The sequence below is a fragment of the Rhinoderma darwinii genome, chromosome 10, assembly GCF_050947455.1.
Source record: "Rhinoderma darwinii isolate aRhiDar2 chromosome 10, aRhiDar2.hap1, whole genome shotgun sequence".
Taxonomy (NCBI): Eukaryota; Metazoa; Chordata; class Amphibia; order Anura; family Rhinodermatidae; genus Rhinoderma; species Rhinoderma darwinii.
The window spans coordinates 66,642,711-66,668,843 of NC_134696.1; the positions used below are offsets into that span (position 1 = coordinate 66,642,711).

Genomic DNA, 26,133 nt, shown 5'->3' on the forward strand with positions numbered 1-26,133 from the left:
AGGAAATATCCCACATGTGGCCCTAGTGTGCTACTGGACTGAAGCACCGGCCTCAGAAGCAAAGGAGCACCTAGAGGATTTTGGGCCTCCTTTTTATTAGAATATATTTTAGGCACCATGTCAGGTTTGAAGAGCTCTTGCGGTGCTAAAACAGTGGAAATCCCCCAAAAGTGACCCCATTTAGGAAACTACACCCTTTAAGAAAATTATTTATGGGTATAGTGAGCATTTTGACCCTGCAGATTTATTGAAGAAATTGTTGGAAGTAGGCCATGAAAATGGAAGTCTACATTGTTTCAAAGAAAATGTAGGTTTAGCTATTTTTTTCTCATTTCCATAAAGACTAAAGGAGAAAAAGCACTGCAACATTTGTAAACAATTTCTCCCGAGTTAAACAGTAGCCCACATGTGGTCATAAACAGCTGTTTGGACACACAGCAAGGCTTAGAAGGGAAAGGGCACCATTTGGCTTTTGGAGCTCAAATTTAGCAGGAATGGTTTGCAGAGGCCATGTAGCATTTGCAAAGCCCCTGAGGGACCAAAACAGTGAAAACGCCCAAAAAGTCACTCCATTTAGGAAACAACACCCCTTGAGGAATTCATCTAGGGGTGTAAGTGAGTATTTTGACCACACAGGTGTTTCATCTAATTTATTAGAATTGGGCAGTGAAAATAAAAACAATCCTTTTTCTACAATAAGACGTAGGTTTAGCTAAAAAATGTGTCATTTTCTCAACAAATAAAGGAAACAAAGAACACCAAAATACCCCATATGTGGTCATACACTGCTGTTTGGGCACATGGCAAGGATCAGAAGAGAAGGAGCGCCATTTAGCTTTTGGAGTACATATTTTGCTGGATTGGTTTCTTGACACCATGTCGCTTTTGCAAAGCCTCTAAGGTACCAGTACAGTGGAAACTACCCAATATAATATAATATAATATTTTTATAGTTTAGGCCGTTATGGTCGCGGCGATACCAAATATGTATGGTTTATTTTATTTTTTCAATAATAAAGGACTTGATAAGGGAAAAAGGGCGATTGTGTTCTATTTTATTACTTTAAACTTTTATAATATTTTATACAACTTTTTTTTCACACTTTTCTTTAGTCCCACTAGGGGACTTGAAGGTCCAACTGTCAGATTGTTTTTTCTAATACATGGCACTACCTATGTAGTGCCATGTATTAGATCTGTCAGTCATTCACTGGCAGCAAGCCGATTAGGCTTCGCCTCCGGGCAGAACCTAATCAGCTTCCGTAATGGCAGACAGGAGGTTATTGTTAGGTCTCCTGTTGCCACAATAGCAATCGCATCCGATCTCAGCATCTCAGGGGTTAATGGCAGGGATCGGATTCAGCTCCGGTTCCTGCCATTACAGGTGGATGTCAGCTGTAACATACAGCTGACATCCACCGCTGATGACGCCGGCTCTTCTCCTGAGCCGGTGCCATTTTGCCGGTGGCTACGGAAGTCTTTCAGGCCCCGCCTCCGGGTGGGGGCTTAAAGTTTTCCATGCTAGGCACACCGGGAGGCCAATATTAGGCCTCCAGTTGCAATTGCAACCACCGACACCCCGACGATTTCATTGCTGGTGCGTCGATGAGCTGCAAACACCTTAAATGCAGTGATCGCTTTTGACGGCTGCAGTTAAGGGGTTAATGGCAGGGATCGAAGCTTACTTCGGTCCCCGCCATTACAGCAGGGTGTCAGCTGTAAGATACAGCTGACATCCGGGGATGATGGCACCGACTCAGCTTCTGATCCCGTGCCATGCATTTGTCGTAAGTTTACGACATATTGCGGGAAGCACTGGCTTTCCATGACGTATACTTATGACAAATGTTGTGAAGGGGTTAAGGGAGATAAGCTCAGTAATGGACAGACCATTGTATCTCATCTTCTTAGACTCTCTTGTAAGAGGATCAGTGCCACGGAATTGAAGGATGGCTGATGTTGTACCAATATTTAGGAAGGTGGAACCGAGTAACTACCGTCCAGAAAGATTGTCATCTGTGGTATGTAAAGTAAAAAACAACCAAAAACTGCATTAAAAACTGCATCAAAACTGTGTGTGTGATCCTAACCTTAAAAGGTAACTATACTTTCAAAAATCTTTTGAAAGTCAGCAGTTTTGATCTGCTGGGGTCCAAAAACTAAGGGTAACTACACTTTCAAAAAACTTTTGGCATGTGATAGTGACATGTCAGAAGTTTTGATCCCTGGGGGTCCAAGCACTGAGACCCCCACTGATTGCTAAAACGAAGTACAGAAGCGGTTGGCTGAACGCAGTGCTGCTTAGTTTCTGATCGGCTTTCCTCGGAAAGCCGTGCGAGAGGTGTACGGGCTCATAGACTTCTATTGAGCTCGTAAACCCCTTGCTCGGCTTTCCGGGAAAAGCCGATCAGAAAGAAAGCAGCACAGCGCTCGCGCAAGCGATTCTGCCGCTTCATTTTAGCATTCAATGTTGGTTTCGGTGCTTGGACCCCCAGCGATCAAAACTTCTGACATGTCACTTTGACATGCCAAAAGTTTTTGAAAGTTTAGATCCCCTTCAGTACTGTCACTGCTGGCACAGTGAATCGGCAACACACTTGTAGCAGCTGTTCACAGTATTACAGTCTTCTCTCATTCACTTAAATGGAAGAAGGCTGTAGTACTGTGAACCGCCATTTCAAGTGGGTCGGCGATTTACAGTACAAGCACATAAGGAATGAAGGTAAAAGCAGCGCTCATATGAGTGTTGCGGCCCCTTCAGAACAGCTGATCGGTGGGGGTGCCGGGAATTTAACCCCCACCGATTGAGTATTAATGGCCTATCCTGAGGACCCCCACCAATCAGTTATTGATTGACCATACTGAGGATAGGCTATCAATTTTTTTTTATCACTGGACAACCCCTTTAATGATCTCCTGGTACTTGGGCTCAAGAAGAGACTTCCTTGTTCTTAACTGTTGCCCTTACGACTGCCCATTGATTCATGGCCCATTAGTTAAATGTGTTCATCTGAGACAGAGTCATGACAGGTTTAGATACACTTGCTTAATTTGAAATTATTTGATGAATGAAATTTAGTAACATCTATTGATGAGAAATGTAGTGTTGTTTGATTATCTGGGATAATATCACATATGAACCAGTTTCCCTATTATCTCATTCTTTCCTTGTCCTCCTGCCTAGTTGAGTTCTGTGGGATGTGAGTTATATTCATCTTATCTGACCCCAGGAAGAGAGGGAGGGTTTGGAATTGTTAAAACAAAGGAAACTGGACTTCAGACAGACAGCCTTTCCCGAGTTGGGACCGAAGGGAAGAGAAACTCCTGTTAAAACAGCTTCATGAACCACAAGGATTTGAATTTAAGTTTATTATTTAGACTTTTAACTTCATGCTGAGATTCGGTTCAATAATTTTCCATTGAACTTAGTCTTGGTGTAAGTTACTTGGGATATTTTTATTTTATTTTTTTTTACGTTCACAATGAATGCGTGAATAGATTTGTATGGCTAATTCAATCAATTTAGTCTGGTAAATGGGAATTTTTCTGAATCTAAGCCATGCATTCTGGAGGCAAGAATAAGAATTGCTGAGGTGACAATCTGAATTGTGGAGGGAAGCAGCAGAGCAGTCTTTTCAGCATATACGTGGTAAATATATATTGTATTTCCTTAATCTTTGATCTTCATTATTTTTCTGCATTGTACATCTTTGCAAGAACACAATTATGGTTTAATGTGTTACTTGTACTGTTGTAAAGATATGGTTATATTACTATTGCTGTATTCACCTGCTATTTACATAATGGAACCTGCATAAAAATATTGGATTGCCTATTAATAAATCCATAGTTTGTATTGTTTTTGCTCAGTGACAATGTGTATTGCTCTCATGTCAATGAATAGGGACCATATATTTAAGGTTGTACGTTCATATCAGGTGGAATTTGCCCAAAGTATTAGTCACTACTTATTTTCTGTTATTTGAAGTAGGTGCAGCCAGAATATACTCACCGACTAAAAATAAATGCATCAATTGTTTCAAATACATCATCATAGCTTTCTGATCGTATTGTAGTTTTTATGGTTTTATGTCCATGGTCTACTGATATACAGGTTATTCATAGAGAGAGCGAGACTAGTCTTTGGTATTGCATACTTTTTATGATGTTTTCATCTTTGTTTATTATGTGCCACTTTAACACGTTAAGTGATACTTTTCAGCAGTGGACTCCAACCTATGGCTTTCCAGCTCTTGCAAAACTACCACTCCCAGTATGATCTGAGAGCTTGTACCTGTCAGGGCATGCTGGGAGTTGTAGTTTTGCAACAGCTGAAGAGCCACAGGTTGGAGACCACTGCTAAAAAGTATCACTTAACATTTTCACTGACATGAGCATCAGGTCCATGTAAACTCTGTGGGGCAGATGTACTACTGTGTCTGGGTCTGGAAAAATGCGTTGAAAAATGCACCAAATTTTGGCGCAAATTGGCCCAATTTTGATGATTGCACCTCACTAGACACTTTTTGAAAGTGTTTTAAAAGGGATGTGGCTTATCAGAAAGGGGGCGTGACTTGGAATGCGCCAAAGTGCATGTGGTATAAGGTAGAGAAAACGGTCTAATAGGTTAATCAAGACATTGGGACTGCCTGGTCTAAGTTTATGTTGTTTAACCAGTAGATAGCATTAGTAAATGTGGGCCTGTATCTGCCGCTCCGATCGTGCTTCCCCATGCATTATTACACAGGGAGATGTGCTGCCGACAACGATAATATATTAGGCAGCTAAAACGATACGATCAGCTGATGAACGAGTGTTTGCTCATTCATCGGCTGATCATTGCCATGTTTACACAGGGCAATTATCAAGAACGAGCGTTCTGTGACTGCTCGTTTGCCCTATATTTGGACAGTGTAAAAGTGCCCTTAGTTTGTGAGTTTTTCCCTGCATAAATTATAATTTCCTCTTTGTATTTTTTGCCACTATGTTTCTCATTTTTACTGTTTTTAATACAGCTACTATACATTTAGATAATATAGCTTTCACTCAATTATATTAGCTGTAAATGCTCATGCCGTCCTCAAGTAACTTAGATTTAAGATATATCTATACTAAGGTGTGCACCTTAGCAACTAGTATCAATTTAGAGTTATCTGATGAATCAAGTGCAAAATGCACAGCTGGTTTTAGCATAATTGTCCCAGTTCAGGATTGAATACGTCACACTCACTTTTGTGTTTTTTGGGCCTTTAACATTTACTGTATATAATGTTTACTACTATATTACAATCATTTCAATGTTATTCAGTGTAACAGCTGTAATCTCTATATACTCGAATGTAATTTATTTGGGTTTGGTGTATTTTTTTATGATCAGTTATCTCAACAAACATATATAGATATATTTTCTTATTTGGTTATGGTTGTGTGATTTATCGTTTATTAGCCTTTTTTTGTATATGGTATATGCTTTATGTCTGGATTATATCACTGCAAGCCAGCTCTGAGAGCAATGATTGTAGTTGTGTCTTTACCATATTTTTGATTTGTAATTATATTTTCAAGCATTCAATAATTCTATATGTCCATTGATAACTTGAATTACTGATGGAGATAAAACTTTATTACATAATTTTCTAGAAAAACGAAACTTTTTGTCCAGAATATTTACTTAATATTATTAACACTTTTGTTGACATGGAAAGTAGTAGGTTGTTAATTAATTTTATTTTCTCACAATTTGCAGTAGCCTGTATGCATGAAATAAAAACACATATTTAAATGTATATAACATGGGCACCTTTCAGTCTGCATGGGTATAGTGTATGTAATATGGGATAGTGTATGTAATATGGGATAGTGTATGTAATAAGGACATCCACTGGTCTAATATGTAACGTCTTAAAGATACTTTGGTGTTTTCTACATTTTTTATCCTGAACCATGCTGTAAATGGCAGCTTGCGTTATTATGGTGCAATCTGATTGTAGCTATTACTTTACTTTTTGCCTTTGGTGCTGGAACATGCATATTCATCTGTTATATATGAATATTGTGGGAGTATTTTCGAAATAGTATTAGCTGCAATCTCAATTAGTTTAGGGCTTTTCTTCAAATCTATAGGAAATGTAACTTTTTTTTTTCTGTGCAGTTCTGAATAGGTTACACAATGTTTCACGAAGACAAAAAGGAAGGAAGTCCTAGATTCGGGAAGCTTCATTTTCCTGTGGGCCTCTGGATCAATTCTCCAAAGAAACACTTTGCCAAGCTAGGCAGACGGTGGCCTAGTGTTGGCTCCATCAAGTAAGAATTCACATAATTTCCTCTTTAGGCCTTGTTTACACAGTGCAGATTTGCTGCAGACTTTGCATGTATTTTTTGAGCCAAAACCTCCCGGATCTAATTCAGGTTTTAGCTTAAAAAAATGCATGCAAATTCTGCAGCTTTCGAATAAGGACTTTCTGTGTTTAAATGTTGTCTTATTATATGATATCTGTACAGAGTAGAAATTTCCTGAAAGTTATAAAGTCTCAAGATTTATGGTTTACCTCAGTCAAACCTACAACAAAATACAAACAATATCTGCTTTTCTTATGTCAGATTCAAGAATTTTGAGGCAGATTTTGAACTGCCAGCGTTGTTTTAAAGCTTGTTTCTTCCCACGGTCCTTTAAGCTAATGCAATGATACTGATCATTGACAAGTAAGTAATACAGCGTTGGAATCAGGGCCTCTCGCACTACTTTGTGCTGCTCTCAGCAGTATTTTTTGTACTATTTAGACTAGGTGAATCCTACCTTTAATTAATATTTGTTTGGGTAGCATCTTTACCAACATAAAGTTTTGAGTTTGAGATCCCCCCACCTTCCTTCCATCCTGTTACATAGTCATATGATAGATAATGAAATTGGAAGAATGGAATGACAGGAAGTTGAAGGGGTGGGGACCATGTACTGTATCATTTCCGCAAGACCTTGTAGCAAGGAACACTGGAGAAGGCTGGAAAGAGTTTCTGGCAAACTATTATTGTCCAGCACAAAGTTAACTATGACTAGCCCTCTTCCCTCTACAGCCAGTTCTGACCTTCCTGACAAAGTCTCAAATCGGACGTGTCACTTTATGTTGTAATAACTTTGAAATGCTTTTACCTATCCAAGCGATTCTGAGATTGTTTTCTCGTGACATGTTGGACTTTAGGTTAGTGGTAAAATTTTGTTGATACATTCAGTATTTAATTGTGAAAAACACCAAAATGTAGCGAAAAATAATAAAAAATTAGCATTTTGATAAAGGCATCTGCTTGTAAGACAGATAGTAATACCACACAAAATAGTTGCTAATTAACATTTCTCATAGGTCTACATTAGATCGTTTTTTGAACACCATTTAATTTTTCTAGGATGTTACAAGGCTTATTACTTTAGGAGAAATTTATCACATTTTCAAGAAATTTTCAAAAGGCAATTTTTTCAGGGACCAGTTCAGTTCTGAAATGGCTTTGAGGGGCCCATACAATACAAACCCCATATATAGGCGTTTCACAAGAATTAAAGCAATGTAGAGGTGAAAAGAATTAAAGCAATGTAGAGGTGAAATTTACAAATGTCATTTTTTTTTTGCAGAAATTCATTTTAAATCCCTTTTTTTTTTGTAAAACACAAGGTTTTACCAGAGAAATACAACTAAAATGTATTACCCAGATTCTGCAGTTTTTAGAAATATCCCATATGTGACCCTAGTGTGCTACTGGACTGAAACAAAGCACTTCGATACAAAGGAGCACATAGTGGATTTTGGGGCCTTCTTTTTATTAGATTATATTTTAGGCACCATGTCAGGTTTGAAGAGGTCTTGTGGTACCAAAACAAAGGAAACACCCCAAAAAATACCCCATTTTGAAAACTACACTGCAAGGAATTTATATAGGTGTGTAGTGAGCATTTTGACCCCACAGATGTTTCATAGATTTTATTAGAATTGGGCTGTGAATAACAAAAATATATTTTTTTTCAATTAAATGTAGAGTTTTGTTTTTTTCACAAGCACTAAAGGAGCTCAAATTTTGCTGGAATGGTTTGTGGAGACCATGTTGCATTTGCAAAGCCCCTGAGTGCCCCCATTTGGTAAACTACACCCCTCATGGAAATTATCTAGTGGTATAGTGAGCATTTTGACCCCACATGTTTTCTGCAGAAATTATTGGAAGTAAGCCGTGTAAATGAAAATCTAAATTTTTTCCAATAAATTGTAGGTTTAGCTAATTTTTTTTAATTTCCACAAGGACTAAAGGATAAAAAAACACCCCAACATTTGTAAAGCAATTTCTCTGCAGGGCTCAAAAGGGAAGGAGTGCCATTTGACTTTTGTAGCTCAAATTTATCTTGAATGGTTTGCAGAGGCCACGTCGCTTTTGCACAGCACCTGACAGGCTAAAACACTGGAAACCCCCCCACAAATTACCTGATTTGGGAAACTAAACCCCTCAAGGAAATTATCTAGGGGTATAGTGAGCATTTTGACCCCACAGGTTTCTTGCAAAAATTATTGGAAGTAGGCTGTGAAAATTAAAATCGAAATTTTTTCCAATAAAATGTAGGTTTAACAATTTTTTTAAAATTTCCACAAGAACTAAAGGAGAAAAAGTACACTAACATTTTTAAAGCAATTTCTCCCGAGTACGGCAATACCCCATATGCAGTCATAAACTGCTGTTTGGACACACGGTAGGGATCAGAAAAGGAGCGCCATTTGGCATTTGAAATGGGTTCTTGTCACCATGTCGCATTTGCGGAGCCCTTATAGTACTAATACAGTGCAAACAGCCCAAAACTGACTCCTTTTGTGAAACTATGCCGCTTGAGGAATCATCAAATTCATTAATTCAATAATTATTTTTTTTGCTGAATTAATTAGAATTAAAGGGGTTTTCCATATTCTGACAACTGATGACCTATACAATGCATAGGTCATCAATATATATATATATATATATATATATATATATATATATATATATATATGACTCCCGTATCCCGCACCAATCAACTGATCTGGCTGCCTCCGTGCACCCGATGGTTTGAACAGTATGCAGTAGTTGGAGCCGGAAGCAGATGGCTCCGACTACTGCATAGCAGTCGTTTGGCAGAACTGCGGCTCCTGTCCTATTTACTTGAATAGGAGCAGAGCTGCAGTACTGCAGCTTGGCCACTATTCTCTGACCGGAGCCATCTGCTTCCGGCAATATCATCCGATGCCCGGAGGCAGCAACAGCAGCAGCTGATTGGTGTGGGGTCCGGGTGTCGGACCCACACTAATCATATAGTGATGACTGATCTGGTCATCAGTTGTCAGAATGTGGAAAACCCCTTTAAGCCGTGAAAATGAAAAATCTTATTTTTTTCCAATAAGATGTAGTTTTAGATCAACATTTTTTAATTTTCAAAAGGAATAAAGATGAAAATGCACCCCAACATTTGTACAGCAATTTTCACCCAAGCATGGTAATACCCCATATGTGGTTATAAACTGCTGTTTGGACGTATGGGAGGGTTCAGAAGAAAAGGAGTGGTATTTGACTTTTGGAGCGTAGATTTTGCTGGAATGGTTTGTGGACGCAATGTCGCATTTGTAAAACCCCTGATGTACCAAAAAAAAAGTGACTCCATTTTAGATACTACACCCTAAAGGCATTTATCAAGTGAGAATTTAGACCCCACAGGCATTTATAAAAAATGAATACGCAGTGGATGATGCAAAGTGAAAATTGCAATTTTTCCACTGATCTGCCATTTCACCACACAATATGTTGTGCCCAGCTCATGCGACTGGAGAATCTTACTCCCTTACTCCATAAATTGTTAACCCTATCAGGACTAAGCTCATTTTGGCCCTTGAGGACCAGCCCCATTTTTTCAAATCTGACGTGTCATTTTATGTGTTAATAACTCTGGAATGCTTTTGCCCATCCAAGCGATTCTGAGATTGTTTTCTCGTGACATATTGTACTTCATGTTAGTGGAAAAATTTGGTCAATAAATTCATTGCTTATATGTGAAAAACACTAACATTTAAAGAAAATTTGCTAACATTATGATTTTTCTAATTTTAAATGTATCTACTTGTAAAACAGATAGTAATGCCAAACAAAATTGTTGCTAATTAACATCCCCCATATATCTACTTTATATTTGCATAGTTTTTTGAACATTATTAAATTTTTCTAGGGCATTACAAGGCTTAGAACTTTAGCAGCAATTTCTGACATTTTCAAGAAAATTTCAAAAGGCTATATTTCAAGGACCCGTTCAGTTCTGAAGTGGCTTTGAGGGCCTTATGTACTAGATAGACCCTATAAATCACCCCGATTTAAAAACTGCACCACTCAAAGTATTCAAAACAGCATTCAGAAAGTGTTTAACCATTTAGGCATCTCACAGGAATTAAAGCAAATTAGAGGTGAAATTTACTAATTTAATTTTTTTTGCCGAAATTCATTTGTAATAAAAAAAATTCTGTAACACAGAAGGTTTTACCAGAGAAACAAAACTCAATATTTATTGTCCAGATTCTGCAGTTTTTAGAAATATCCCACTTGTGGCCCTAGTGTGCTAATAAACTGAAACACGGGCCTCAGAAGCAAAGGAGCACCTAGAGGATTTTGGGGCCTCCTTTTTTTAGAATATATTTTAGGCACCATGTCAGGTTTGAAGAGGTCTTGTGGTGCCAAAACAGTGGAAACTCCCCAAAAGTGACATGGTTTTGGAAACTACACACCTCGAGGAATTTATCTAGGGTTTAGTTAGCATCTTGACCCCACAGTTCTTTTGCTATGTTTAATGGAGTTTGTCTGTGAAAATGAGAATATTTTTTTCTGAAAAAATATAAAAAAATTAAATTTTTACAAGGAATATAGAATAAAAAGCACCCCAAAACTTGTAAAGCCATTTCTTCAGATTACGGCAATACCCCATATGTGGTATAAACTGCTGTTTGGACCCACGGCAGAGCTCAGAAGAGAGAGAGCGGTATTTGGCTTTTGGAGCGCATATGCTGCTTGGTAGTAGTTCGGTTTGGAGTTTTGCTGGTATTTCAGTTGATAATGTGGGGACATAAGTAAGCTGGGCAGAGAACATCAGGGCATAATAAGAGGGTATAATAATGGGGTAAATAAATAATAATTCATAGATATGTGGCCGGTGTCGCATTGATAAATGGTGCCCAATCTTATCTGCTTTTGGAATGCTCTACACAATTTCTGTAGCTATATTCTGAGCGCCAGAACTTTCTTATTTTTTCTCCACCGGAGCTGTGCGAGGGCTTATTTGTTCCGTTACAATCTGTAGTTTTCATTGGTACAATTTTAGGGTACATCACTTTTTATTAGATTTTTTGGCAAGCAAAGTGACAAAGAAACATACATTTTGACAATGTTTCTTGGCTTTTTTTGTTTTTTATAGTGTTCACCGTGCGCTATAAATGACATTTTACTTTATTCTGCTGGTCGATACGATTACGGCGATACCATATGTATATAGGTTTTTTTTTTATGTTTTGTGGCGTTTGCGCAATAAAATCACTTTTCTATCAAATTATTTATTTTTTGTGTCACCATATTCTGAGAGCCATAACTATTTTATTTTTCAGTCAAAAAAGCTGTGTAAGGGTTTGTTTTTTTGTGGGATGGGTTGTAGTTTTTATTGGTACTGTTTTGCGGTACATGCGACTTTTTTTATCACTTTTTATTCTATATTTTGGCAGGGGTGATGACCAAATTAATAGTGATGCTGGCATTGTTTTTTAAAAAATTTTTGCGGTGTTCAGGTCCCGATCATGTGATCGCAGGGAAAGTTTGTTGTAGCAACAAACTGGAAAGTTTATTGCTACAACAAACTTTCCCGGAGGTAAAAAATATACAAGAAAAATTGAACCGCTCACCACTCATTCGAAGTAAAGATGCCACATTCCATGATTATTCGGTGTACGGGCAAGAGAGCTACGTTGGGAGTAGGTAGAAATCCAAGAAAATAAGTTAGAGGGACCAGCACTCGATATGATGTGAAAAAGTACAAAACTGTTTATTTAAAGAGGCTCTGTCACCAGATTTTGCAACCCCTATCTGCTATTGCAGCAGATAGGCGCTGCAATGTAGATTACAGTAACGTTTTTATTTTTAAAAAACGAGCATTTTTGGCCAAGTTATGACCATTTTCGTATTTATGCAAATGAGGCTTGCAAAAGTACAACTGGGCGTGTTGAAAAGTAAAAGTACAACTGGGCGTGTATTATGTGTGTTACATAGGGGCGTGTTTACTACTTTTACTAGCTGGGCGCTCTGAGGAGAAGTATCATCCACTTATCTTCAGAACGCCCAGCTTCTGGCAGTGCAGATCTGTGACGTCACTCACAGGTCCTGCATCGTGTCGGCACCAGAGGCTACAGTTGATTCTGCAGCAGCATCAGCATTTGCAGGTAAGTAGCTACATTGACTTACCTGCAAATGCCGATGCTGCTGCAGAATCATCTGTAGCCTCTGGTGCCGATGTGTCCTTGCTCATCTGACACGATGCAGGACCTGTGAGTGACGTCACAGCGTGATCTCTGGAGAACACGCTGTGTCTGCACTGCCAGAAGCTGGGCGTTCTGAAGAGAAGTGGATGATACTTCTATACACAACGCTCAGCTAGTAAAAGTAGTAAACACGCCCCGATGTACGCACATAATACACGCCCAGTTGTACTTCTACTTTTCAACACGCCCAGTTGTACTTTTGCAAGCCTCATTTGCATAAATACGAAAATGGTCATAACTTGGCCAAAAATGCTCGTTTTTAAAAAATAAAAATGTTACTGTAATCTACATTGCAGCGCCTATCTGCTGCAATAGCAGATAGGGGCTGCAAAATCTGGTGACAGAGCCTCTTTAAGTCAAAATTAAAACAAGACATTAAAAAAACTTTCCCGGGGACCGATTTCGGGTGCTGTCGTCGGATGCATGGCAAAACCGGAGGCCATACAGCGGCCTCCGGGTCTGCCATGCACGGAAGCCTATGAGGACCAGCCGGTAGCTGAGGGCTTGTTTTTTGCGAGACAAGCTGTAGATTTTATTGACACCATTTTTGGACACATACAGCTTTTTGATCAGTTTTTAATACATTTTTTGGAAGAGGAAAATACCAAAAACAAGCTGTAATGTCGGGGTAGGGAGACAGACAGGTGAGCCCTAATCTACCCGCCACTCAGTCCCTGCCTACTTGCAACGGCCCGTCCTAGGCGACGGCGTACAACTGGGCGACAGTCCCTACTCTCAGTAAGTGCACGACAGACAGACAGACAAGGGTACAAAGAAGCTAAGGGAAAAGGGGCAGATGCCCACGGCAACACCGTGAGCTACAAGAGTAGTGAACGAGCCGAGTCAAACCAGGAGTGTACGAGGTACCCAACGCAGAGCAAGAAAGTAGTCAGTAAAGCCAGGATCAATATGAAGCAGAGGACAAAAAGTACAAGCAGCAGCAGCAGAGCCAGGAAACAAGCAGAATCACAGGCAAAGGAGAAGCAGGAAATGTAGGTATAAATAGACAGAGGGCGGGAGCTAGCTGGGGCCGAGATATAGCACTTCTTAAGGACCTCAAAAGCCTGGAGCGCTTCAGGAGGCCAGTGGAGGAGATCAGCACCTTTGCGAGTGAGATCCGTAAGAGGCTTAGCGATGACCGAGAAGTTAGCAATAAATCTCCTGTAATAATTAGCAAACCCAAGGAAGCACTGTAACGCCTTCAGGGAGGCAGGTTGGACCCATTCAGCCACAGCCTGAATCTCTGCAGGGTCCATGCGGAATTCATGAGGAGTGAGGATTTGACCCAAAAATGGTATCTCTTGCACTCCAAACACACATTTTTCGGTTTTAGCAAACAGTTTGTTTTCCCGAAGGGCCTGGAGCACCTTCCTGATATTCTCAATGTGGGAGGACAAGTCCTTGGAAAACACAAGTATGTCATCAAGGTACACTACAAGAAATACCCCCAGGTAGTCTCTTAAAATCTCATTTATGAAAATCTGGAAGACCGTGGGAGCATTACACAACCCAAAGGGCATGACGAGGTATTCTAAATGACCTTCGGGCGAGTTAAACGCAGTCTTCCATTCATCGCCCTCTTTTATGCGGATAAGGTTATAAGCCCCCCGTAGATCAAACTTAGAGAACCATTGGGCCCCCTGAACATGATTGAAGAGATCAGGAATCAACGGAAGGGGAAACTGGTTCCTTACAGTGACCTTATTCAAGTTTCGGTAATCGATTCACGGCCTAAGACCACCAGCCTTCTTCCCTACGAAGAAGAAGCCAGCACCTAGCGGAGAAGTAGAGGGGCGAATGTAACCCTTGGCCAGGCATTCCTGGATATACTCTCTCATGGCTTCAGGTTCGGGACAAGAGAGATTAAATATCCTACCCTTAGGGAGCTTAGCTTCTGGTACCAAACCGATTGCTCAATCGTACTCTCTATGAGAAGGTAACACTTCGGAGGCCTTTTTAGAAAAAACATCAGCGAAGTCCTGAATAAACTCAAGTAGAGTGTTCACCTCCTCAGGGAGAGAAATAATATTAACAGAAAAACATGACGTCATGCATTCATTACCCCCTTTGGTAAGATCCCCAGTGTTCCAGTTAAACGTGGGATTTTGCATCTGCAACCAGGGTAGGCATAAAACCAAATCGGACGATAATCCCTGCATCACCAGTACAGAGCACTACTCCAAATGCATGGAGCCAACAAGGAGTTCAAAAACAGGGGTATGCTGCGTAAAATAACCATTAGCAAGAGGAGTGGAGTCGATACCCACTACCGGGACAGGTTTAGGCAATTCAATCAATGGCATAGCTAGAGACATAGCAAATTCCACAGACATAATATTAGCAGAAGACCCTGAATCCACAAAGGCATTGCCGGTAGCAGAGCTACCACCAAAAGAGACCTGAAAGGGAAGTAAGATCTTATTAGGTTTCATGTATACGGGAAATACCTGTGCGCCCAAGCGACCTCCCCGATGGTCACTTAGGCGCAGAAGTTTTCCGGCTGCTTATTCTTACACCTAGGACAGTTGTTCACTTGATGCTTGTCATCCCCACAGTAGAAGCAGAGACCATTCTTCCTGCGGAACTCTCTACGTTGTTGGGGAGACACGGAGACCCCGCGTTGCATAGGTTCATCCGAGTTTTCCGTGGAAAAACGAAGCAACGGCACCTCGGGAGCCATCATGGGGGAGCCAGAGGAGAAAGCACAAAAACGTTCAAGTCGTCGTTCCCTGAGACGTCGGTCAAGATGTACCGCTAAAGCCATTACCTGATCTAGAGAGTCAGAAGAGGGATAGCTAAGTAACAGGTCCTTCAGGGCGTTCGGCAGACCCATTCTAAACTGGCACCTCAAAGCAGGGTCATTCCACCGAAAGGCTACACACCACTTCCTAAAGTCCGAACAGTACTCCTCAACGGGTCTCTTACCCTGACGTAAGGTCACCAGCTGACTCTCGGCAAAGGCAGTCTTGTCAGTCTCGTCATATATGAGCCTGAGAGCAGGAAAAAAAAGTTCAACAGAGGAAAGCTCAGGGGCGTCGGGAGCCAAGGAGTAGGCCCATTCTTGGGGCCCGTCCTGGGAGTGGGGCTTTAGACGGAAATAGAGCCTACAACTCTCCCGAAAGGAGAAAAAAGTCTTCCGGTCCCCTGAGAACCGGTCAGTCAACTTGAGGTGGGGTTCAAGAGGTGAGGTGGGGGGCACTACCAGGGTAGCATCATGCAGGTTGCTCCTTTGAGTCAGGGCTTGGACCTGTAGGGAGAGGCCCTGCATTTGCTGAGCCAGGGTCTCAAGGGGGTCCATAGTGTGTCAGAGACCAGGGTAGAAGAGGTATATGGGCCTGTGATTATGTAATGCCAGGGTAGGGAGACAGACAGGTGAGCCCTAATCTACCCGCCACTCAGTCCCTGCCTACATGCAATGGCCCGTCCTAGGCGACGGCGTACAACTGGGCGACGGTCCCTACTCTCAGTAAGTGCACGACAGACAGACAAGGGTACAAAGAAGCTAAGGGAAAAGGGGCAGATGCCCACGGCAACACCGTGAGTTACAAGAGTAGTGAACGAGCCGAGTCAAACCAGGAGTGTACGAGGTACCAAACGCAGAGCAAGAGAGTAGTCAGTAAAGCCAGGGTCAATATGAAGCAGAGGACAAAAAGTACAAGCAGCAGCAGAGCCAGGAAACAAGCAGAATCACAGACAAAGGAGAAGCAGGAAATGAAGGTATAAATAGACAGAGGGCGGGAGCTAGCTCCGTCTGGCCAGGCTGTGATAGGCTCTCCCACTCCTCAGCCTCCCAGTCTGAGTGGTGGTAGAAGGAGTCACTCTATCAGACTTAGGAGCAGGTGCAGACTGAGTAACCACGGGCGTCGAAACAGAAGCTTTGTCTGGCAGATCCTTTACACAAGCAATTCAGGAATAATATTTATTGTTTTTTCCCCAGCATTTACAGTGCGCCATAAATTACATGTTAACTTTATTCTGCAGGTCGATTCGATTACGGCAATACCAAATGCAGGTACTATTTTTGGGTAAATGGTAATTTTGATCACTTTTTCAGTCCATTTTTTGTGAGGAGATGTGACCTAAAAACTGTCGTTTATTTTTTTTTTTTTTCTATAGCGTCCACCGTGTGGGATAAACTATGTAATAGTTTTGTAGTTTGGGTTGTTATGGACGCGGCGATACCAGTTCTCATAGGATTCTGTATAAGGCAGACTCGGAGGCTATTAGGCCTCTGATTGCCATAACAACTATTGGCACCCCAGCGATTGCGTCGCTGGGGTGCCCGTCGGCTGAAAACCCCTCAGATGCTGCGATCTCTATTGAGCGGAGCATCTGAGGGGCTAATCAGCCGGATCGTTGACTAGCTCCGATCCTGGCCGTTACAGCAGGGTGTCAGCTGTAATATACATATGACACCCGGCTGTGATGGTGCAGGCTATGCCTCTATCACTGCGACTTTATGGTACTGCGGTTTGCGGGAACCCCTTCCCGACAGCACCGAATATATACGGCGGATATCGGTAACATGCTAGAGATGTCAGCTTTAATATCTTATTTTACTTGGCTCCCTTAAAAATATAGACCAATTTTTTTAAAAGATTTATAGCAATTTAGTTCTAGTAGTGAAAGGATAATTTTACAACTCCAAAAGTAAAATAAAATATCTTTGAATTATTAGTCTGTGCTGTGTTTTGGTAAAGCCTAGACAATTTTTCATCTTATTCACAAGTTGATGGCATAGAAATTTGAAATATCTTTTTTCAGCTGGTCCTTCATAAACACAGATACTGGATGTTCAACTAGAGTTTCATATGATAGCTGCCACCAGTGTTCAAGACCATATCAGGTTTAGAGACAAGAAAATTCCAAAGGCCAGAAAAACTTCTAAAGTATCTTCTAAACAGATAGCTGAATGAAGAATTATTTTCAATTTACTAGTGTAGATCTAAACTACAGTGTGAAAAAAGTGTTAATTATTAAATAAAGTATGTACAAGATGTTCTAAAAAGGCCAATTGTCTAGCCTGGACCACAAAGAAGATTATGCTGTGTGTAAATTTTTCAACTTTGTTTCCAAATAGAAAAACAGTGTCAGGCTTAAATGGACACTAACTTTTCAAACAAATTCTGCTGATCTAATAGTGTACCTGATATAGAACAACTTTTTAGTTTACTTACTGTTAAAATTTAGTTGTTTTGTCCATGCAAATTCTGTGTGAAGTTACTGCCACAACGTATCTCCCTTCCTGTAATCTGTAATCCATCCCCTGTTATCAAATAATGTCAGTCCCTCGTTACAGAGCAGACTTGACAGCTGCAGAAGGTGGGCGGGCTGGGAGGGGGGGGGTCTTTTCACTGCCTACTATACAAGCTATGCCTATGGATAGGGGAAGGGCGAGCAGGAGGAGGGAGCAGAAGCAAAGTGAGAAAGATACAGGCTGCTGTTAAGATTTTTATATCACCCCAGTGCTGGATTCTCAGCTACACTAGAAATGTATCCTAATCCTTGTAACTCCTTTTATATGTAACACAGTTTTATAAAAATATCAGCTTAAAGCTATTATTATAGCTCCTATCTGTATCAGGAGCAATGCCCGGGACATCCACAGTGGTGTCAGCTGTAACATACAGCTGAAACCCTTCTCCAACAGCCAGAATCAGGGTCCTCTCCGCTCGCGGTCATTCAACCCAGGGTTTTACATAGTTAGATAGTTGATAAGGTTGAAAAAATACACAGATCCATCAAGTCCAAACTATATTCTTAACATGTTAATCCAGAAGAACGGCCACAAGGTTTATGCCATTTTTGGGGAAAAATTCCTCCCCAACTCCAAATATGGCAATCAGAATAAATCCTTGGATCAACGTCCCATCTTCAGAATCTAGTAGTCATAAATTGTAACATTATATTTTTTAAGAAAAGCATCAGGCCCTTCTTGAACTTGTTTAAAGAATCAACCATCACAACATCCTGTGGCAGAGAGTTCCATAGACTCACTGCTCTCACAGTAAAGAATTCCTGACTGTGATGATAGTGAAACCTTTTTTCCTCTAGATGTAAAGGATGCCCCATCATCCTTCTTACAAGCCTAGGTGTAAAAAGATCATTAGAAAGATCTCTGTATTGTCCATTTAAAAGTTCAAGTTTCTACCCATCATTCTGCACTCAGTACCCAATAATGAAAAGGGAAAACAGAATGTTAGTAACGTTTGCTAATTTATTGGAAAGGAAAAACGAAAGTATTGCATTGACATAAGTATTCAGACCCTTTACTCATATATACTGCCATTCTTCACTGCAAATCCTCTTAACTGGTTCCTGACCGCTGGCTGTGTTTTTACGGCCAGCGGTCAGGGTCCTTAAAACTCGCGCCATAGACTTTTTACGGCTCGGGTTTTAGCTTGCTGCCCGAGCGATCGGGCAGCTGAATGTCGGGTCTCCGGCTGTCAGTGACTGCCGGGGACCCTGAGGAGAAGATAGAAGCAGCATTCGCTGCTTCTGTCTTCTCTGATCACTTGTACGCAGCGCTCAATGAACACTGTGTATAGGAATAGAGGCAGCGGCCGCGTTGCTGTCTCTATTGCTCCCAGTGTTCATATGACTGGTCACATGATCACCGGGTGCTGTTTGTGACAGACTGCTGCTGGGTCTTACTAGACCCAGCACAGCCCTATTAGTGACAATCGTCACTATGAGAGGGCTGATTTGCCCTGTAACTGGGGCTGCTGTGTAGCTCCAGTTACAGTGGAAAAGCATGGTGTAAAATAAAGAAAAAAATATATATAAAGTCCCCCAAAGGTCTTTTTTGACCTTTGAGGGAGAGACCATAGTAATCAAAAAATAAAAGTAAAGTAAAGTGTAAAAAAATTTAATAATAAATACACATAAAATACCCACCCCAAAAGAAAAACGTTCCCCCCGCCAATCATTGTTGTAACGCTAGCGCTGACCCAATTACCCTAATATAGACATGTAATGTATTCAAATTTACGGTAGACAATGACGGTCACAAATAAAAAGTCTATTTTAGGGTAAAACTATGTTATTACCCCAAAAAAATAGCTGAAAAGTAAAAAAGCTTCTTTTTTTACTATTATTTTCAAACTTTAAGAATAAAAATTCAAAAATAAGCAAAAGGATGTGTATAAAAACTATAAAAAAAAGAAACCTGCATTGTCTACGGAAAATAACATCGCAAAAATCATGTAGTTAGCCCAACAAATAAAAAAATTATAGCCATTTAACTAACATGTGCTAAAAAGGGCTAAACGGTGTCTGGTTCTGAATGCTCAAAATAGCCCGGTCCTGAACTGGTTAAAATCTGTCAGATTGTATGGGGACCATCAGTGGACAGACATTTTCAGGTCTCTCAAGGGATGTTCAATTGGGTTCAAGTCAGGGCTCTGGCTGGGCCACTCAAGGACACTCACAGATGTTGTCCCTAAGTTGTCCCTTTGTTGTCTTGGCTGTGTGCTTAGAGTAATTGTCTTGTTGGAAGATGAACCTTCGGCCCAAAGCACTCTGGATCAGGTTTTCAGTAAGAATATCTCTGTACTTTGCTCCATTCATCTTTCCCGCAACCCTGACCAGTCTCATTGTCCAAGTCACTGAAAAACACCCCCACATCATGATGCTACCACCACCATGCTTCCCTGTAGGGACGCCATTGGGCAAGTGATGAGCAGTGCCTAAATTCTCTCCAGTCATGATGCTTAGAATTGAGGACAAAAAGTTCAATTTTGGTTTAATCCGACCACAGAATCTTGTTTCTTACAGTCTGAGAGTCATTTAGGTGCTTTTTGCAAACTCCAGGCAGGCTTTCATGTGTTTTTTTTTACTGAAAAGAGGGTTCTTTCTGGCTACTATGCTATAAAGTCCAGATTGGTGGAATGCTGCAGTGATGATTGACCTTCTGGAAGCTTCTCCCATCTGCACACAGGATCTTTGGAGCTAAGCCAAAGTGACTTTTGGATCCTTCGTCATCTCTCTTACCAAGGCCCTTCTCCCCCGATTACTTAGTTTGGTGGGGCGGCCAGCTCTAGGAAGAGGGTCCTGGTTGTTCTAAACTTCTTCCATTTAAGAATTATGGAGGCCACTGTGCTCTTGGGAACTTCCAGCGCAGCAGAATTTTTGTTGTACTCTTCTCCAGATCTGTTCCCTCACACAATCCTGCCTCTTAGCTCTAGAGGCAGTTTTTTCCTCCTCATGGCTTGGTTTTTGCTCTGATATGCATTGTCAGCTGTGAGACCTTATATAAACAGGGGTGTATCTTTCCAAATCATGTCCAATCAAATAAATTTACCACAGGTGGACTCCAAATAAAGTGTAGAAATATTAAAAAAATGATCTAGAAAAATGGTAGGCCCCTAGATCTAAATATCAAGTGTCATAAAAGGGTCTGAATACTTATGTCTATGCGAAATTCGAGTTTTTCATATTTAATACATTTGCAAAAATTTCTAAAATTCTGTTTCAACTTTGTAATCATGGATTATTGAGTGCAGAATGATGGTGGAAAAAAAAAAGTCCTCAAAATAACAAAATGTGAAAGGGTCTGAAGAATTTCTGAATGCACTGTATTTCTACAATGTAATTAGATCGCTCCTAAGCCGTCTTTTTTCTAAACTGAATATACTTTCTTGGTACTGCAATGTATCGTTTCTTTAATTACCTTAGTCACCCTTCTTTGCCCCCATTCTAGTTCAGCCATATCCTTCTTATACACTGGTGCCCAAAATTGTACTCAATATGCCATGTATGGTCTGATGAGTGATTTCTATAGAGGCAAAACTGTGTTCTTGTCATGAGCATCTATGCCTCTTTTGATGCATCTCATGATTTTATTTGCCTCGGTAGCAGCTGCCTGGCACTGGTTGGTAAAAGTAAATGTACTGTCCACCGTTAACCCCGAGTGTTTTTCAGTAGCAGTTTTACCGAGTGTTTTGCCATTTAATGCATAATTATAAAATTTGCTTCCTCGGCCCAAGTGCATAACCTTACATTTATCCACATTAAACTTTATTTGCCATTTCTCTTCCCAAACCTCCAGCTTCCCAAAATCCTCTGTGTAATCCTCTGTGTTGATTACTTTAGTTTAGAGCATAACATTTGCAAATACTGAAATTATACTCTTTAAACCCTCTACAAGGTCATTAATAAACATATTAAGAGGGCCCAATACTGAACCCTGAGGAACCCCACTGGTAACTGTGACCCACTCTGAGGATGTACTATTAATAACCACCCTCTGTTTTCTATCACTGAGTCAGTTGTTGACCCAATTACACATATTTTCCACCAGTCCCAGCATTTTCATTTTATATACCAACCTTTTATGCAGCACAATATCAAATGCCATTGAAAAGTCTAGATACTGCATACCACATCCACAGCCTTATCCAGGTCCAGTCTAGAACATACTTCTTCATAGAAGCTGATCAGATTAGTTTGACAGGACCGATCCCTCATAAATCCATACTTATGCTGCATTAATAGTTTATTTTCAATGAAATACTCAAGGATAACATCTCTTAGAAAACGCTCAAATATTTTACCCACAATGGAGTTTAAACTTACAATTCTATAGGTTGTGGGCTCGCTTTTTGACCCCTTTTTGAATATTTGCACCACATTTGCTATGTCCTGTGGAACAGACCAAGTCATGATAGAATCATTAAACATCAGAAATAAGGGTCTTTTTATCATGGTACTTAAATCCTGCAGAATGCAGGGTCTATACCATCCGAACCTGGTGATTTGTCTATTTTACTGTTTTTAAGGCGGCACTGCACTTCTTGCTGGGTTAAGCAGGTGACATTTAATGCCGAATTTACTCTATCCCTAATCATGTCATCTGACATTGGATATTCCCTTGTAAATAGAGTAGAGAAAATGGCGTTTAATAGATTGGACTTCCCCTCATCCTCCTCCACCATTACACTCAGATTATTTTTGAGGGGGTTAACACTTTCAGTGTTCAGTTTCTTATTATTTAAGTATTTGACAAATATTTTTGGGTTATTTTTACTTTGATTGGCAACGAGTCTTTGCTGCTTTTATTTGTCTTGCAAAGTGGTTTTACAAAGACAGAGGGGGCTCCCTCTGTAGGCCCATCGTCAGTCCCCCCGATGAGATTGCTGGGTGTCCATTGCAGCGGGGAACTTAACAATGTCCCCCAGGTCTGCGACATCCCAATAAATAAAACTCATAAATAAAACTAATTTAGCAAAAAAATAGGTAGTCATATGGCGAAGTCTACAAAAAAATTAAAAAGTTATAGCTTTCGGAATACGAAGATGAAAAAAAAACGTAACAAAAATCACTGCATCCTTAAAGGGGTTTTCCTACGAGGGACATTTGTGACCTATCCACTGGATAGGTCATAAACATCAGATAGATGCGGGTCCCACACCTATCTCTAGAATAGGGCCCCCTAAACCCCATTCTACCTCTTTGTGTTCCGGCTGATTTCCGACCATGAAAGAGAAAACAGTGTAGCTGAGCTACGCAGTTTCCGTAAGCTCCATAGTACTGAGTGGTCTACGCTGCCATTCACTACTATGGGAGTTACGGAAACATCGTAGCTCAATAAGTTACGTTATTTCCCTAATGCCCGAACATTTAGTCAGAAAGTGTCCGGGAGTCTGCGTGAGCACAAAAAGCTAGACCAGAGTATAGGGGCCCCCGTTCTAGAGATAGGTGTTGGTCCCAGAGGTGGGACCCGCATCTATCTGACATTTATGACATATCCTGTGGATATCATAAACACAACAAAAATTTGAACAGCACATTCCAACTAAATTATATAAAATGTGTATGCAGGTGCAGGAACACCTGTGACTGCAAATATACAGCAGAAAAAGAATGGTGACAGCACACTGCGACACTAATGCCACCTAAACCACTAAATATAAATAAATATGCACTAAAGCTAAATCTACTTATAATAGGGAGGTTCTTAGTGCACATTTTGATCAAAAAGTGTTTGCCCACCTGCCACGACAAGGCGACCTCTGTAAGGTGGGAACCTACGCTGCACATACACCCAGAACTGGGACTAAGCCTACATATATACCTGGGGATGGTAGGATCCAGCATTGAACTGATTAAAATCACCCAGGGCAGAATGGGAGGAGTGCAAGAACAACAAGTGGAGGCAGTCACTAACTCCACATATATGGATCACATAAACACAACAAAAATTTGAACAGCACATTCCAACTAAATGATATAAAATGTGTATGCAGGTGCAGGAACACCTATGACTGCAAATATACAGCAGAAAAAGAATGGCGACAGCACACTGCAACACTAATGCCACCTAAACCACTAAATATAAATAAATATGCACTAAAGCTAAATCTACTTATAATAGGGAGGTTCTTAGTGCACATTTTGATCAAAAAGTGTTTGCCCACCTGCCACGACAAGGCGACCTCTGTAAGGTGGGAACCTACGCTGCACATACACCCAGAACTGGGACTAAGCCTACATATATACCTGGGGATGGTAGGAGTCTGCTGTCGCCATTCTTTTTCTGCTCTATATTTGCAGTCACAGGTGTGACCACTAGATTTAGCTTTAGTGCATATTTATTTATATTTAGTGGTTTAGGTGGCATTAGTGTCGCAGTGTGCTGTCGCCATTCTTTTTCTGCTGTATATTTGCAGTCACAGGTGTTCCTGCACCTGCATACACATTTTATATCATTTAGTTGGAATGTGCTGTTCAAATTTTTGTTGTGTTTATGTGATCCATATATGTGGGGTTAGTGACTGCCTCCATTCTGCCCTGGGTGATTTTAATCAGTTCAATGCTGGATCCTACCATCCCCAGGTATATATGTAGTCTTAGTCCCAGTTCTGGGTGTATGTGCAGCGTAGGTTCCCACCTTACAGAGGTCGCCTTGTCGTGGCAGGTGGGCAAACACTTTTTGATCAAAATGTGCACTAAGAACCTCCCTATTATAAGTAGATTTAGCTTTAGTGCATATTTATTTATAGTTAGTGGTTTAGGTGGCATTAGTGTCGCAGTGTGCTGTCATATCCTGTGGATATGTCATAAATGTCCCTCGTGGGAAACCCCCTTTAACCACAGCCAGTTTTTCCCTACATGACAGAGCTTAATTTTTTTAATCTGACAAGTCTGACTTTATGTGATTATAACTTTGCAATGCTTTTCCTTTTTCAAGCGATTCTGAGTTTATTTTCTCGTGACACATTGTACTTTATGTTAGAGGTAAATTTTTGTCCGCACATTTATTGTGTTGACAAGACAACAACAAAACTTTTAGAAAATTCAGAAAGCATTTTTCCAAATAAGATTTTCTCTGCTCACAAGACAGATAGTTGGATCACACAAAAGAATTACTAATTACTATTTTCCATATGTCAACTTTATGATGACCTAATTTTTTCAACATCCTTTTTATTTTTTTAGAATGTTAGGAGGGTTTTAAGTTAAAGAGGCTCTGTCACCACATTATAAGTGGCCTATCTTCTACATAATGTGATCAGCGCTGTAATGTAGATGACAGTAGTGTTTTTTATTTTGAAAAACGATCATTTTTGACGGAGTTATGACCTATTTTAGCTTTATGCTAATGACTTTCTTAATAGACAACTGCTCGTGTTTTACTTTTTGACCAAGTGGGCCTTGTGGAGAGAAGTGGATGACGCTGACCAATCAGCGTCATACACTTCTCTCCATTCATTTATTCTGCACATAGTGATCTTACTAGATCACTATGTGCAGCCACATACTCACACACTAACGTTACTGAAGTGTCTGGAGAGTTAATAGACATCACTTCCAGCCAGGACGTGATGTCATTTCAGAATCGTGACACTTCGGTAACGTTTGTATGTGATTTACAGCACAGAAAGCGTAATCTCGCTGTAAACTGTCATTTACAGCGTAATCTTGTGAGAATAAGCTTGCTGTGCTTTAAATCCCACACAAACGTAACGGAAACGGTATGGTACAGTAGAAACGGAAGCTTAGGTTTCTGTTGAGGGGTTAACTTGACGGAAACCTCAGACGGAACCCCTCAACGGAAGGGCCATGGTGTTGTAAATAGGCTCTAAGTAATCCAGTTGATTTCGTTGAAACTTTTAAACTTTAAATTCGTGTGTCTCAGTTTCCAACTTCTTAAATTCAACCTCCAATTCACCTTCAAATTTATTGAGATGCTCCTCACTAAGGTCCTTCTTTAGTTTCTCCTTACACACTTCTATCTCAGATTCAAGAGACTCCAAGGTCATTTTATCTTGACCAATCAAAAGCTCCAAAAATTCCTGGAGCAGTTCCTACAAGATTCTTCCCAACTAGTTTTAAAGGTAATGTCCTCAATAGGGAAGGAGGGAAACACCTGAATCCTTAGACCTTGTGGAAGTATATCTTTCCTTAGGTAATTTTCAAGGGCGGCTTTATTCCACCACACCTTTGTCCGTTTTTTAGTAAGAACTTTAGAGTTAATTTACTTTCTCTCACATCAGTATTTGCATTATCTGACGCGCATTTCGCACCCTACGTCAGGAGAGCGCTGTCGCCCATGACAAGAAAGACG

The 26,133-nt window shown here is 40.5% G+C and overlaps 1 protein-coding gene across 3 annotated transcripts in view; it reads left to right on the forward strand.

Annotated features, from left to right (window-relative positions):
• The first annotated feature begins 3,312 nt into the window (after nt 1–3,312).
• The window catches only part of RASIP1 (Ras interacting protein 1), a 133,331-nt gene continuing 110,510 nt past the window's right edge, over nt 3,313–26,133 (forward strand). For all 3 annotated transcript variants that reach the window (XM_075840019.1, XM_075840020.1, XM_075840022.1), the window contains exons 1-2: nt 3,313–3,649; nt 6,152–6,303. In XM_075840019.1, coding sequence (XP_075696134.1) covers nt 6,170–6,303 — 134 coding nt within the window. In that variant the 5' untranslated portion in view covers nt 3,313–3,649; nt 6,152–6,169. The remainder of the gene's footprint in view (nt 3,650–6,151; nt 6,304–26,133) is intronic.